At 47.3% G+C, this 13,334-nt stretch overlaps 1 protein-coding gene across 1 annotated transcript in view; it reads left to right on the forward strand.

Annotated features, from left to right (window-relative positions):
• CSMD2 (CUB and Sushi multiple domains 2) overlaps positions 1-13,199 on the forward strand; it is a 587,452-nt gene extending 574,253 nt beyond the window's left edge. Inside the window, exons 63-70 of the mRNA XM_035019158.1 lie at positions 905-1,016; positions 1,583-1,762; positions 6,852-6,914; positions 7,610-7,771; positions 9,474-9,586; positions 10,764-10,851; positions 12,421-12,559; positions 13,002-13,199. Of these exons, the coding sequence (XP_034875049.1) occupies positions 905-1,016; positions 1,583-1,762; positions 6,852-6,914; positions 7,610-7,771; positions 9,474-9,586; positions 10,764-10,851; positions 12,421-12,559; positions 13,002-13,161 (1,017 nt within the window). The 3' untranslated portion in view covers positions 13,162-13,199. The remainder of the gene's footprint in view (positions 1-904; positions 1,017-1,582; positions 1,763-6,851; positions 6,915-7,609; positions 7,772-9,473; positions 9,587-10,763; positions 10,852-12,420; positions 12,560-13,001) is intronic.
• The last annotated feature ends 135 nt before the right edge of the window (positions 13,200-13,334 follow it).

Below are 13,334 nucleotides of genomic sequence, written 5' to 3' on the forward strand. Positions count from 1 at the left end.
GCCATTGCTGAATGAGAGGATGACATTCCAGACGAAGCAGAAGGGCCTGGAGGAAGGGAGTGGAAGTCAAGAGTTTCACTTGGTGTTGGAATTTTGCTTCCATAGGTAATAGGGACATGTGAGTGTTTTGAGCTGGGAAACAGGGACATCGGAGTTACAGCTTAGGAAGCTTCCATGCAGAGGGCGGAAGGAGAGATGGAGCTGGTGGTTGCAGGGGCGTCGCATGGGACAGTGAGGGCTGGTGGACGGCGGCGGGGGGGAGACACAACTGAGCAGAGGCAGCGATGGCAGCAGGATAGTGATTCTGCCCAACAGATACTCACTAAGCAAGTGCCAGGTTCTATGGGGGAGCTGTCTATGAAAAAGACTAGTCTCTCTTCCTTAAGGAACCTGTAGACCCATAGAAGAGACACACCCAAGTAATAATTCTGTGTTGTGCAGTGCTTCCCATTTTATAAAATGCTTTCAAATCCAGCACCGAGTTTGAGTGTCACGACACTGCACTGTAAGCGTGACCGGGCTGGTGGTCCCACGCTCTGCACCGGAAGACTCAGGCGTCAAATTCCCGGCAGCCTGTCATTCCGTGAGCAAACGTCGAAGCCGGAACTCAGACCAGGGTCTTCTGATTCTGAGTCAGGCATCTGTCCCCCACAGCAGAGCGTACTACGTCCGAGAAGAGCATTGCTCTGGCCCCGGGGCTTGGGTAAGGGCTGAAGGAAGAGGCATAAGCCTGCCTCAAAGGGTAAATAATATTTAACCAGGCAGAGAAGTGGAAGAAGGATGTTGCAGGTGGAGGCAAGGGTGTGGGTAGGAACTGGGTGATGGGGAAGTAAGTAGCCAAATAACAAGGTATGAAGCATCACTGGATAGAAAGGGATGAAGGAAGCTTCCGTCCTCCCAACAGGTTGGAAGCACAGTGCTCTTCCGTTGTCAGAAAGGTTACCTGCTTCAGGGTTCCACCACCAGGACCTGCCTCCCCAACCTCACCTGGAGTGGAACCCCACCCGACTGTGTCCGTAAGTGCAGATTTCCCCTGCATCCCTAGACAGTTCCTCTTGGAAACACATTATCTCCCCCAGCTGGGCACCCGGAACATGCTCGAATGCTCTGACTGACAGGGAGCTCATGACTTCTCCCTGGGACCAGTATTGCTTTCTTTGTAGTCCTTATCCCTTGGGGCCTCACAGAAGACATTTCCACACAAAAGCCTTGCTGATATTTGAAGGCAATTCCTATGCTTTAGCAAAAAAGAAAGAAGTTTCCAGTGGCAGCCAAAACTCACAGCTACAAGGTCAGCCCTCAGGTTGAAAGATTTCAGGCTTTTGACCATAATTACTCCTCTTCCCCAGGAAGAGTGCTGCAGGCCCCCCAGGGGTGACTAAGCCTGGATCCACATCATCTCCATCGTGGCCATAGGTCTAGACATCAAGGCTGGGGTTAGAGGGGAGGTTTGGGGAGGGGATGCTGGACATGAAAGGGGCCTAGAAGGAAAGGGATGTTCCATGTAGGAACAGGAATAGTTAAAAGGCCTCCTGAAGACCCTATTCTCCCCAGGTCCAACACTGTCTTTCCTCTCACCCAGCCCACCACTGCAAGCAGCCAGAGACGCCATCCCATGCCAACGTTGGGGCCCTGGACTTGCCCTCCATGGGCTACACACTCCTCTACTCCTGCCAGGAGGGCTTCTCCCTCAAGGGTGGCTCCGAGCACCGCACCTGCAAAGCAGATGGCAGCTGGACAGGCAAACCACCCATCTGCCTGGGTGAGTGCGCCCACTCGGCGAACCTCTCCAGGGTGGGAGGCCAAAGGTGACAGCTGAGCTTGAGCAGAAGACAGCAAAAAAGAAGGAAGAAATAGGATTTCCAGGAGCTGGATCCTGCTTCTGAGTTTCTGAGGTATTGAGCCTCTAGGAGATGAAACCAGAGCAGTCCAAAGAGACACATAGTGAGGCCATCCCAAGTTTTATTTTGCTACCTTCTGCCTGGGCTTAAAGATTTATTTATTTGAGAGAGAGAGTGTGTGTTTGTGTGTGTGCATGGTCTCTCTCCCTCTCTCTCTAAAAAAAAAAAAAAAAAAAAAGGTAGACTTATCTTAAAAAAAGAATTGTTTTGTAGCCCATACGATCTGTCCTGGAGAATGTTCCACATGCTCTTGAGAAGAATGTGTACTCAGCTGCTGTCGGGTGGAATGTTCTGTAAGTGTCCATTAAGTCCATCTGATCTACTGTGTAGGTTAGGCCCAGTGTTTCCTTATTGATTTGCTGTCTGGATGATCAATCTGTGGTTGAAAGGAAGGTATTGAAGTCCCCTGCTGTTACTGTGTTGCTATTTCTCCACCCAGATCTGTTAATATTTGTTTTTATTTTCTTTTATTATATATTAAAATATATTTAGGTGTGCTGATGTTGGGTGCATAAATACTTATAATTGTTATATCCTCGTGATGAATTAACTCCTTATCATTATCTAATGACCTTCTTTGTCTCTCGTTAACAGTTTTTGGCTTAAAGTCTATTTTGTCTGATGTAAATATAGCTTCCCCTGTTCTCGGTTGGTTTCCATTTTGCATAGAATATCTTTTCCCTTCACTTCGCCTTCAGCTCTGTGTCCTTGAAACTGAAGTCAGTCTCTTGTAGGCAGCATATCATTGGGTCTGGGGATTTTTTGTTTGTTTTTTGTTTTGTTTTGTCCATTCAGCCACTCTCTGTGTTTGGATTAGAGAATTTAGTCCATTTACATTTAAAGTAATTTTTTATAAGTATGGACTTCCTATTGCTGTTTTCTTAATTTTTTTTTCTGGCTCCTTTGTAGTTCCTTTCTTCTTTCCTTATTCTCTTCCTTTGGGGTTTGATAAGTTTCTGTAGTGGTATGTTTTGATTCCTTTCTCTTTACCTTTTGTGTATTCACTGAAGTTTTTATTTTGTGTTTACTGTGAGGCCTACTTAAAACATCTTATAATTATGACAGCCTTTTTAAAGCCAATAACAACTTGGGTACCTGGGTGGCTCAGTCAGTTAAGCATCTGACTCTTGGTCTCAGCTCAGATCTTGCTCAGGTCTCGATCTCAGGGTCATGAGTTCAAGCCCCGCACTGGGCTCCACGCTGGGCATGAAGCCTACTTAAAAATAATAAATAATTAAATATATATATATATATATATATATATAAAGCAAATAACAACTTAACTTTGAGTGCATACAAAAGCTCTACATTTTTACACTCCCTTCCTATATTTTATGTTTTTGATGTCATAGTTGACATCTTCTTATACAATGTATTCATTAACAAATTACTGCATTCTAGTTTGGGGGGGTTTTTTTGTTTTTTTTTTTTTTAGGCTCCACACCCAGCATGGAGCCCAATTCAAGGCTTGAACTCAAACCCTAAGTTCAAGACCTGAGCTGAGATCAAGAGTCAGATAGTTAACCAACTGAGCCACCCAGGTGCCCCTGCAGTTGTAGTTATTTTTAATACTTTTGTCTTTTAATCTTTATACTAGAGTTGTAACTGATTTACCCAGCACAGTTATAAATTAGAGTATTCTGAATTTAACCATCTATCTATATCAGTGAGTTTTATAGTTTCCTATGTTTTTATATTTAGATCCTTTCCTCTACTTGAACTCCTGCTGTTAAACCGTGTGTAGCTGTACATTCAGTGTGTCCATGACAGGAGGGGAATTCAGGAGCTTCCCATGTCACCATCTTGGTCCAGAGTCTCTTCAAGAGTTCTTCATATATCTAGAATATAAGACTCATCAGATACAAGATTTGCACATATTTTCTCCCATTTTATGGGTTGTCTTTCACTTTCTTTTTTTAAAATTTACAAGTACTTTCTCCTTTATTTCACTCATCACCTAAAATGAAGTTAGACTGTCACATTTCAAGCTCCATTTTAGTCCTGTGTTAAATTTTTTTCTTTTTTTTTTTTTAAATGGAGTTTTTTTACAGCCTTATTGAGATATAATTGATATATAAAAATGCACATATTCAATGTATACAACTTGATGAGTTTGGATCTTTTCACCTTCTTTTGGTGTCCTTTTAAGCACAAAAGTCTTTAATTTTAATGAACTCCAATTTATCTATATTTTCTTTCTTCATGCTTCCATATCATACCTAAGAAACCATTGCCAAATCCTAGGTCATGAAAACTTATGTCTATGGTTTTTTCTAAGTTTTATAGTTCCAGCGCCCAAATTTAGGTCTTTTGTTCATTTGGTGGGGGTTTTTGTGGGGGGAGGTGGTCATTTGGGGTCCAAATTCATTCTTTTGCATGCGGATATCCAGTTGTCCCAGCTCCATTTGTTGGAAAGACTATTCTTCACTATTCTTCATTGAATTTTCTTGGCACCCTTGTCAAAGATCATTTGACCATAAATATGTGAGCTTATATCTGGATCCTCAGCTTTAGCCATTGATCTGTATAACTGCCTCTATGACATCACCACAGTTCTGATTACAATAGCTTTGTAATAAGTTTTGAAGTTGGGAAGTGTACATCGTCCTTTTTGTTCTTCTTTTTAAGATTGTTTTAGCTCTTCTGGGCCCCTTATATTTCTATATGAACTTTAGGGTTGGATTGTGAAATTCTGCAAAACAGACAGCTGGGATTTTGACAGGGATTGCAGTAAATCTGTAGGTCAGTTTGGGGAATGTTGCCATCTGAACAGTAGTAAGTCTTCCAATCCATGAGCAGGGGATGTCTTTCCATTTATTTAGATCTTTAATTCCTTCTAAAACGATGGTTTGTCATTTTCACTATACACGCCTTGCACTTCTTGGTCACATTTAGTCTTCAGTATTTTACTGTTTTTGATGCTATTATGTATTTGTCTATAAAAGGACAAAATGCTTTAGATGCAGTTGAATTTCAGTCCATCCCCTTACTGTGTGATCTTTGGCAAGCCTCTTCACTTCTCTGCCTCTTAACGAGTTTCTCTTCTATAAAATGGAGATAGTAATCTGTACTTCACAGTTCTGAGAGCAGGAGTAAATGAAATAATGTGAATAACATGGCCTAGCACAGCTCCTGGCCTATAAGCTTTCTCCCTCTTACACCCTTCATCTTATAAAACCTAAGACAATAAAGGCATTTTCTTCATAAAAGTACTTTGACTGAGACACTGTGGAAAATTTCTCCACAGCCTTCTGTACATAAACTGCCCTCCGGAGTTGGAATGATTGTGCTCAAAATCTAGCCTCCTCAAGGAGATAGAAGGGAGAGTCTGCCCTTCCTTGGTGATGAGGCAGATATTTCTGTTGTTTCTGTGCAAAAGAAGAAAAGACATTAACAATGGCTGACTGTGACCTTCATGTTCACAACCTCATTTATTCAGCGTAGACCTGTGAGGTATGTTTCAGTATTTTCCCATGTTTCCAATGAGGAGATGGAGACTTTGAGGGGTAAAGGGACTGGTCCAGGTCACACATCACGAAGTAGCACTGCTGGGACCTGAACCTACACTGTCTGGCTTAGGCCCAGAGCTTGTGACTTTGCCTGTGAGGGCTTCTCAGTCTTTTTTACTCCCCACACACAAGTGCTTTATTGAGTTCAGCTGTAAACTGATGTGTATAGACACTGCTATGAGAGGGGTGAGAGCCTCAGACCATGGGCAGCTACTAGCAGCCTTCATAACATTTTATGGTCTCTGAAATTGCGTAGAGAATCATCAGCGAACCAGTGGCAAAAGTAATGGTGATTGTAATGATCAGAAGGAGGCCCAAGACCAGGGCCCTGATGTTCAGTCACTTGGCAGCAAGGATGTAGGCCAGGACCCCAGTCACATAGCTTGCCATCTTCAGCTGCCTAGGCTTCACAGAGTAGGCGAAGGCCAGGAAGCCCAGACTGTGTTGAACAGGGACTGGATGATGTGAGCTTATATCTGGATCCTCAGCTTTATCCATTGATCTGTATAACTGCCTCTGTGACATCACCACGAGGTCTTGCTGTGGATATTGACCATGGTGGTCATCAGAGGAGCCAAGCCCTGGGCACCCCGAGTACATCCCCCTCATGCTCCTCCTTGAGCATCTCCTAGGTTGGGAGGGATGTCGGTGTGGACGCCAGAGAAAACGCGCTGGGAATTGTGGTTCATGGTGCGAGACAGAGCAGCTGTTGTGGGCTTCTCAGTCTTAATATCATCACTCCAAGGGAAGGGAGCACAGCACTCAAACCCCCACCAGGCCTCAAGGAGTTCACTTTTGATTGTTGGAAGGTCCTCCATCGTGCCAGGCATCTGGGAGGAAAGCAGAGTCCGGGACAGGGCTTTTCAACCTAGGGTCATCAATAGGGGCATTCGGCAGATCTAGGTACAAGGGTGGCAGAAGAGACAGCTTTATTGTCCTTTACCTCTTGCTGAAATTTAACACTTCCTTTAATTTGAAATGTAGACAAAAACCCATAGTAGTGTTAACAATACCTATGACTTTGTCACCGGTAAAAATTACAGAGATTTTCATATTATATTACAGTTGTTATTGATATCATGAAATATTGCTTATGTTCCTGACTACTTCAAGGATATGGTAGTGACTGGACCTGCTATTAGATCCTGCTGTTTAATGCAGTAATAAAGAATCACATATCTACGGGCATCCTAATTCTTTGTTTAATATGTCAATGACTGTAATTGATAAAACGGATTTCCTTTTGATTCATTGTTTTATTATTCCAAGAGGGGTCCATAGCATCACCAGACAAAGTATCCACTCCCAATTTAAGAGGATAGGTCCAAAGCAGGATCTCAGAGAACCCATTGACCTAGTGTCAGAGAGGTGGCCATTATTTTTCCAATAGAGTATAGACCAGAGTGTGAACCTGTGTTCTTCCATTCTCTTTCCCCAGCAGAGGTCCGGCCGAGTGGGAGACCCATCAACACTGCCCGGGAGCCACCACTCACCCAGGCTTCTGGTAGGTATGGTCCAGAGCTTCGGCTCAAGAAACTGGTGTTGATTCCTTCACCTAGTTACGCAGAGACATGCACATGACTTTCCGAGTACTCAGTGAAAGGGTGTGAAAACTGTCTACAGAGCCAAACAGATTCCTCCACCCACTACCCACCCCTGACAAACTTCAGGAGGAAGTGAACCTGAAGGAAACAGAAACCTCATCCAGAAGAGAGAGCCAAAGCCTTCCAGAAACACATCCAGATCTTCGAGCTCAGGAGCCATTGTTTACCACAACCCCCCCAGCACAGGACTGGCCAGTGTGTAGTCATACAGACACAGAGATCCAAGTCCTGCCCAGGGAGCTTCCTGGAAACGGTTACTTTTTTAACACAGGTATTATTTCTTTCAAAGTGCAATGTCCAGAACTGGGCACATAACTACATGTGTGGCCCGACCAATGCAAAATTCTTATGGACTATCGTATCCTTTTTTGAACTTTATACTTTTATTCATCACATTAGCATGTGTGTTATATAAGAAGGAAACTAGAGTTGGCATCATACTCAGTTCAAGTTCCATTTTGGATCACAGGAGGACCAGAGCACTGCACCATCCTTTCCCGAGTTAGGCTTTGGAGAAAGCAATCTCAGTGAGTGAATTGGGATCAGCCATCAGGTGGCCTCAGTCCCTCTCACATCTGTTTCTCACTTCCTCCAGTTCCTGGGGATGTTTTTGCCAAGAACTCCCTATGGAAAGGGGCCTATGAGTACCAGGGGAAGAAGCAGCCGGCCATGCTCAGAGTGACTGGCTTCCAGGTTGTCAACAGCAAGGTCAACGCCACCATGATTGACCACAGTGGCATGGAGGTGCACTTGGCTGGTAAGGAGCAGGCCACCCCCCCGTGAAATCCTGGGTGTGATAGGGGTGGGCAGGCACACGCCCTCTACAAGGACAAGTCTATTGTCATTGCATCCTCATGTCCTGGGGGGACTTGTCTGATGGGCAGAAGGAGGAGAAATTGTTCATCTTTGTTTGCATGATAAAATCACCAGGGTCTAAAAGGAAATGGTTAGATGACAAACAATAACTTGAACTGAAAACAACTCTTAAGTAAAGAGAAAAGAGACCGAAATCCCTAAAACTGAACCAAAAATAAGGACAGAATTCCCAGAAGCCAAAATACAGTCAGTCAATAAACAAAAGAAAAAATATTTTTCAGCAATAATCAAAAAACTAAAAGTAAACAGAAAATGTCATTTTCCACTTATCCCACTAAGATTTTTTTTTTAAGTGATAAACATTAGTGCTAGTCAAGGTCCAGTGAAGGCACTGAAGCAGTTGATGGTCAATAAAATAGTACAGTTCTAGAAAACAGTTTGGCAATTTGTGTTAAGCTCTTTGAAAATTATCGAACCCATTAATCATATTTCTAAGAATTTTTATCATAAAAAATAACTATGGAGGGAGTGAAACATTCCTGAATAAAAGATGTTGACATTACAGGGCTATTTGTATTACATAAAAACTGGAAAGAGAAAATTATCCAAAAATAACAAAATGGATATATTAATTATAATACATCTGATAGATAAAATAGTATGCCAGTTTGGAGGCAAATGGACCTACCATAGTGCATTTACAATGTGACTCCAGTTTTTAAAGGAAAAATTATATTCATTAGAAAGAAAATTGGGGAGTGCCTGGGTGGTTCAGTTGGTTAAGCATCTGACTTCAGCTCAGGTCATGATTCCAGGGTCCTGGGATAGAACCCTGCCCCTAACCCTAACCCTACTCAGTGGAGAGTCTGCTTCTCCTTCTCCCTCTGCAGCTCCCCGCCTCGTGCACTCTCTCTTGCTCTCTATGTGTCTCAAATAAATAAAATCTTTAAAAAAGAAAGAAAATTGGAAATAATTCCACCAAAAGTTTAACAGTGGCTATTTCTTAGTGATATCAGAAATGATTTCTTTTTTCTTCCTGCATCTCTGCCTTTCCCACAATTTCCCCAATTTTCAATCTTTTTATAATCAGAAAAACTAAATGTCTCAGAAAACAAACATTTCTGGAAGAGATGGACAGGTAAAGGAATGCATGAGTGAATAGATGTAGACATTAATACAAAGCCCACATACAATCATACCCGTTCTTCCGTGCGAGCGCACACACGCACAACTGAACAGTCGGGTTCCCCATTCGCTCTAAGGCAGAGTAGTAAAGACATCACAGAAGCCCACGTACATGCATCCTGCATTCCCGCACCCACGGAGTCGTAAAGCATACTCATGCGTTAACTGACACATTAATGTATGCAAAGTCATATTCACTTTATTCTGACGCGTGCATGCGTTAAAAGGGTCACAAACACAGGTCAGTGATCCAGTTGTCTGTAACACACATGCGCACACTCTTGTGTATCCTCACACTCAACGCACACAATCTCATAGGCCAGACTACGCTTACCTACTGGCAGTCACGCATGCCATGTTTACATCAACATCGACACGTGAAATTCCACGTACCCGCAAATTTGGGCCTGGAGATTTTTCCAGATCTTTAGTGTACTCTCTGAACTTCCTTTTCCCAGGAATTTACAAGAAAGAAGATTTCCATCTCCTGCTCCAGGTTTACCAGATTACAGGGCCTGTGGAGATCTTTGTGAACAAATTCAAAGACGATCACTGGGCTTTAGATGGGCATGTAAGTGCTGCAAAATCTCAGTCCTTGACCTCCCTGTACCCTTGCCCTGTCCCTGATTCCCAGATCACAGGCAGGGAAGGGGGGAGAGAGAGTGGAGATGCATAGGATCAACATGGAAACTTGAGAGGTTTACTTGGGGGCCAGGACTGGGATCAAGGGAATCCTCATCTGCTAGTAAAGGAAAAGATAAAGGGGCCAGGAGGCGGAGTGTCCGGAGGGCCAGCACATCTGAGTGATATGGAGTAGGGTCTGATGTTCGAGCAGAAAGCAAGGAACCGGAACAGCTGTGTAAGAGTGAATTCAAGCAACCTGGAGGTAATGGTGTTGTGCTGGGATATGGGGAAAGGTCCCAGGTGACTACTTCAAATATCACTCACAATTGAGGATGCAGATTACAGCTGGTTTAGCACAGCTTGAGAGACCAAGACACAGGGGAGGAGATACGGCTTTCTTGCCTTCCCGTGTGGGAAAGCCTAACGACATTCTAGGGCATTCTTAAGGCAGAAGGCAGATCCACAGTGATGCTTCTCTGCCCGTACCTTCCAATTTCACGGGGGGGTGGGAATTGAGCATAGTGTCCCGTATCACACCTGTGGCTTCCCTGTCTCAGATTGTTGATGCTGGACATGGAAGTGTGGGAAGGAGGGAGAGGTGATGGTGGCCAGAGTAGCTGAGGAGTCAGGGTGCATCCGCAGGGACAAGACAGATGAGCCAAGAAGACTTACGTCCCCAACTACCTCCTCAAATTAGTAGCTATTGGAACTGTGATGAACCATCCAAAGTATGTTAAATCTGCTGGGTACACTTTAATCACGGCTCAGTGGTTCCAGGGGCTCTTGACGGTCGTTTTCATCACAGTGATAACGGCTAACAGTTCTCTAGGCCCGGAAGTGGTCTAAGTGCCTTCTCTGCGTGAGCTCAAGCAGGCCTCACCACCACCCTGCGAACAGGTACTGTTGTTAGACCTGCCTGGCAAATGGAAGGCCCACACAGATGAAGTGATGGGACCAGTAGACGATGAAGCGCCTCCCCGCCTCCTAGGAGCACCCAGTGGGCCCACCCCACCTCCAGCACCATAGTCCCAGGGTACACCAGAGTCTGACAGCCCGCACCAGGAGGGCGTGCGGCTTCACCTGGCCATGCCCCCATCACACTGCCTCTGCTCTCACTTTCGCAGGTCTCCTCAGAGTCCCCCGGAGGCACCTTCATCTATCAAGGCTCAGTCAAGGGCCAAGGCTTTGGGCAGTTCGGCTTTCAAAGACTTGGTAACTAGCATTTGTCCTCGGGAAGGGAGACACTTGTGTACAGGGGTGGGGGAGGTAGAGGAGTGAAGTGCAACAGCCAAATCCAGGGGTTCTTAACCATTTGGGGGTCACAGCTGCCTTTGAAATTCTTTTTTTTTTTTTAAGATTTTATTTATTTATTTGACAGAGACACAGTGAGAGAGGGAACACAAGCAGGGGGAGTGGGAGAGGGAGAAGCAGGCTTCCCGCTGAGCAGGGAGACCGATGTGGGGCTCCTGGGACCATGGGACCCAGGACCCTGGGACCATGACCTGAGCCAAAGGCAGACGCTTAACGACTGAGCCACCCAGGCACCCCGGCCTTTGAGATTCTGATAAAGGCTATGGAATATGTCCCCAGAAACAAGCACATACACATGACAGGCTCGACCTTTGCCAAACAGTTTCATGGCCAGGCCTGGAGTTGAGAGCCCTGGCATAAGGGACGTTGGGTCTTGAATACGGCCCCCAGCAACACCAGCCAGCCAGCCCTTGGGCACCACCCAGACACCCTAAAGCATGCAGATGTGGGGTTCTTAGGGGTGCCTTTAACTCACATTGTCCTTCCCTCCCCGAGCAGTCCCAGAAGGTGGCTCTTCCCTGGCATCTTTACTCTGCCTGCTACAGTCATCGGCATCCAGTCTCCTCCCTTCAGAGATTGACCTTGACCCAGAGCCTCAGACCCTAGTCCAGGAAGGGCCCCTGGTTTCTCCGAGGCGGTGAGGGGAGACAGGAGGCAGTCCGGGGTGCTCAAGAGCCAGCTCTATGTACCCGGCTGCTGATTCCACCATGCCCAGGGGCTCTGCCTGCATTTTCTCGCAGCTCTGACCTTCGGAAGCTTCTCCTTGTCTTAGCAAAAATCTGCTTCCCTGTCATTCCCACTCTCCTCCCCTAGGGGAGTTCTTAGCTCGCCCTTGTGAGGAGCATGGAGTAAGACCTCTCTCTCTTCCCGACAGCACCCCTTCAAGTTCTTGAAGACAGTTCCCCTGGCCCCTCAGCCTGACACACCAGAGAGAACTCAGAAGCTGGAGTTCTCGATTCTGGCTTCTCAACTGACTCCCCATCCCCCGGGGCAGACCTGTCCCCTCTTGGAGCTTCTACCCCGGTGCCGCGGGCCACTTGTCTCCCTGCGCTCCTCTGAGCGCCCGGCCCAGCCTGGTGCCAGGAGGACCACAGCGGCGGAGGAGGAGGGAGACCCCCGCCCCAGGCTGCTCACACTTCTTCTCCCACGCCCCCCGCCCCCAGCAGGCCCACCCTCACCTGTTTTGTATTTGGGCTTCCTCCTAAGGTTTTACCTGATAAAAGGCTTCTGTGGCCAAAAGAAGTTTCAAAACTTCTGAAGGCGGCACCCTCTGAAGACTTTAGCCTGTGACAGGTTTTAGGTCCTCCTGCAGATTGGCTCCCGGGGACTGGGGGCGGGGAAGGCAGCTGGCTCGGGGTCTGGGCTGCAGGAGATGACCTCCCTGCTCGAGGCCACACCGCCCCCCGGGGGGCTGTCCCCTCACACAGCTGGGTCTCTGTGACCTGAGGTTTCTGCTCTGCGACTTTGCAGACCTCAGGCTGCTGGAGTCCGACCCCGAGTCCATCGGCCGCCACTTTGCTTCCAACAGCAGCTCTGTGGCCGCCGCAATCCTGGTGCCTTTCATCGCGCTCATCATCGCGGGCTTTGTGCTCTATCTCTACAAGCACAGGTACGGGAGGGAGGGCGGCGGGGGAGAGCGAGGGGGGCGGGGGGGGCGCCTGGAGGGGGTAGGGCCGCATCCCCGACCCCAGCCCACAGCCTTCCTGGGGCCTTCTTTTTTTTTTTTTTTTTAAGATTTATTTATTTATTTTGAGAGAGCGAGAATGAGAGAGAGAGTACATGAGTGGGGGAGGGTCAGAGGGAGAAGCAGACTCCCCGCCGAGCAGGGAGCCCGATGCGGGACTCGATCCCGGGACTCCAGGATCATGACCTGAGCCGAAGGCAGTCGCTTAACCAACTGAGCCACCCAGGCGCCCTTCCTGGGGCCTTCTGAGAGGAAGACACAGCCTCCCGTTCCCTCCCTCTCCCCCTTCAGACCGAGTCAGCCTCTCTCTCTCTCTCTCTCTCTCTCGCTCTCTCGCTCGCTCTATCACTCGCTGTCTTACTCCCAGGAGAAGACCCAAAGTTCCGTTCAATGGCTATGCTGGCCATGAGAACACAAACGTCAGGGCCACATTCGAGAACCCAATGTACGACCGCAACATCCAGCCCACAGACATCATGGCCACCGAGGCGGAGTTCACGGTCAGCACAGTGTGTACAGCGGTATAGCCACCAGGCCTGGCTGCCGCCGCCGCCCCCGAGAGCCCCGCCTCCGGCAGCCGGTGAGACGCGCGTGCGCGGGGGGCGGGGGGGGCGGGGGGCAGCCCCGCCCACAGATGGGGCCAGCCCCGCCCACAGGCGGGGGGGGGCGGGGGGCGGACCGCGCGCTGCCTACGGCTGTG

This window comes from Mirounga leonina, unplaced genomic scaffold, assembly GCF_011800145.1.
Source record: "Mirounga leonina isolate KUSES-001 unplaced genomic scaffold, KU_Mleo_1.0 Mir_173, whole genome shotgun sequence".
Taxonomy (NCBI): domain Eukaryota; kingdom Metazoa; phylum Chordata; class Mammalia; order Carnivora; family Phocidae; genus Mirounga; species Mirounga leonina.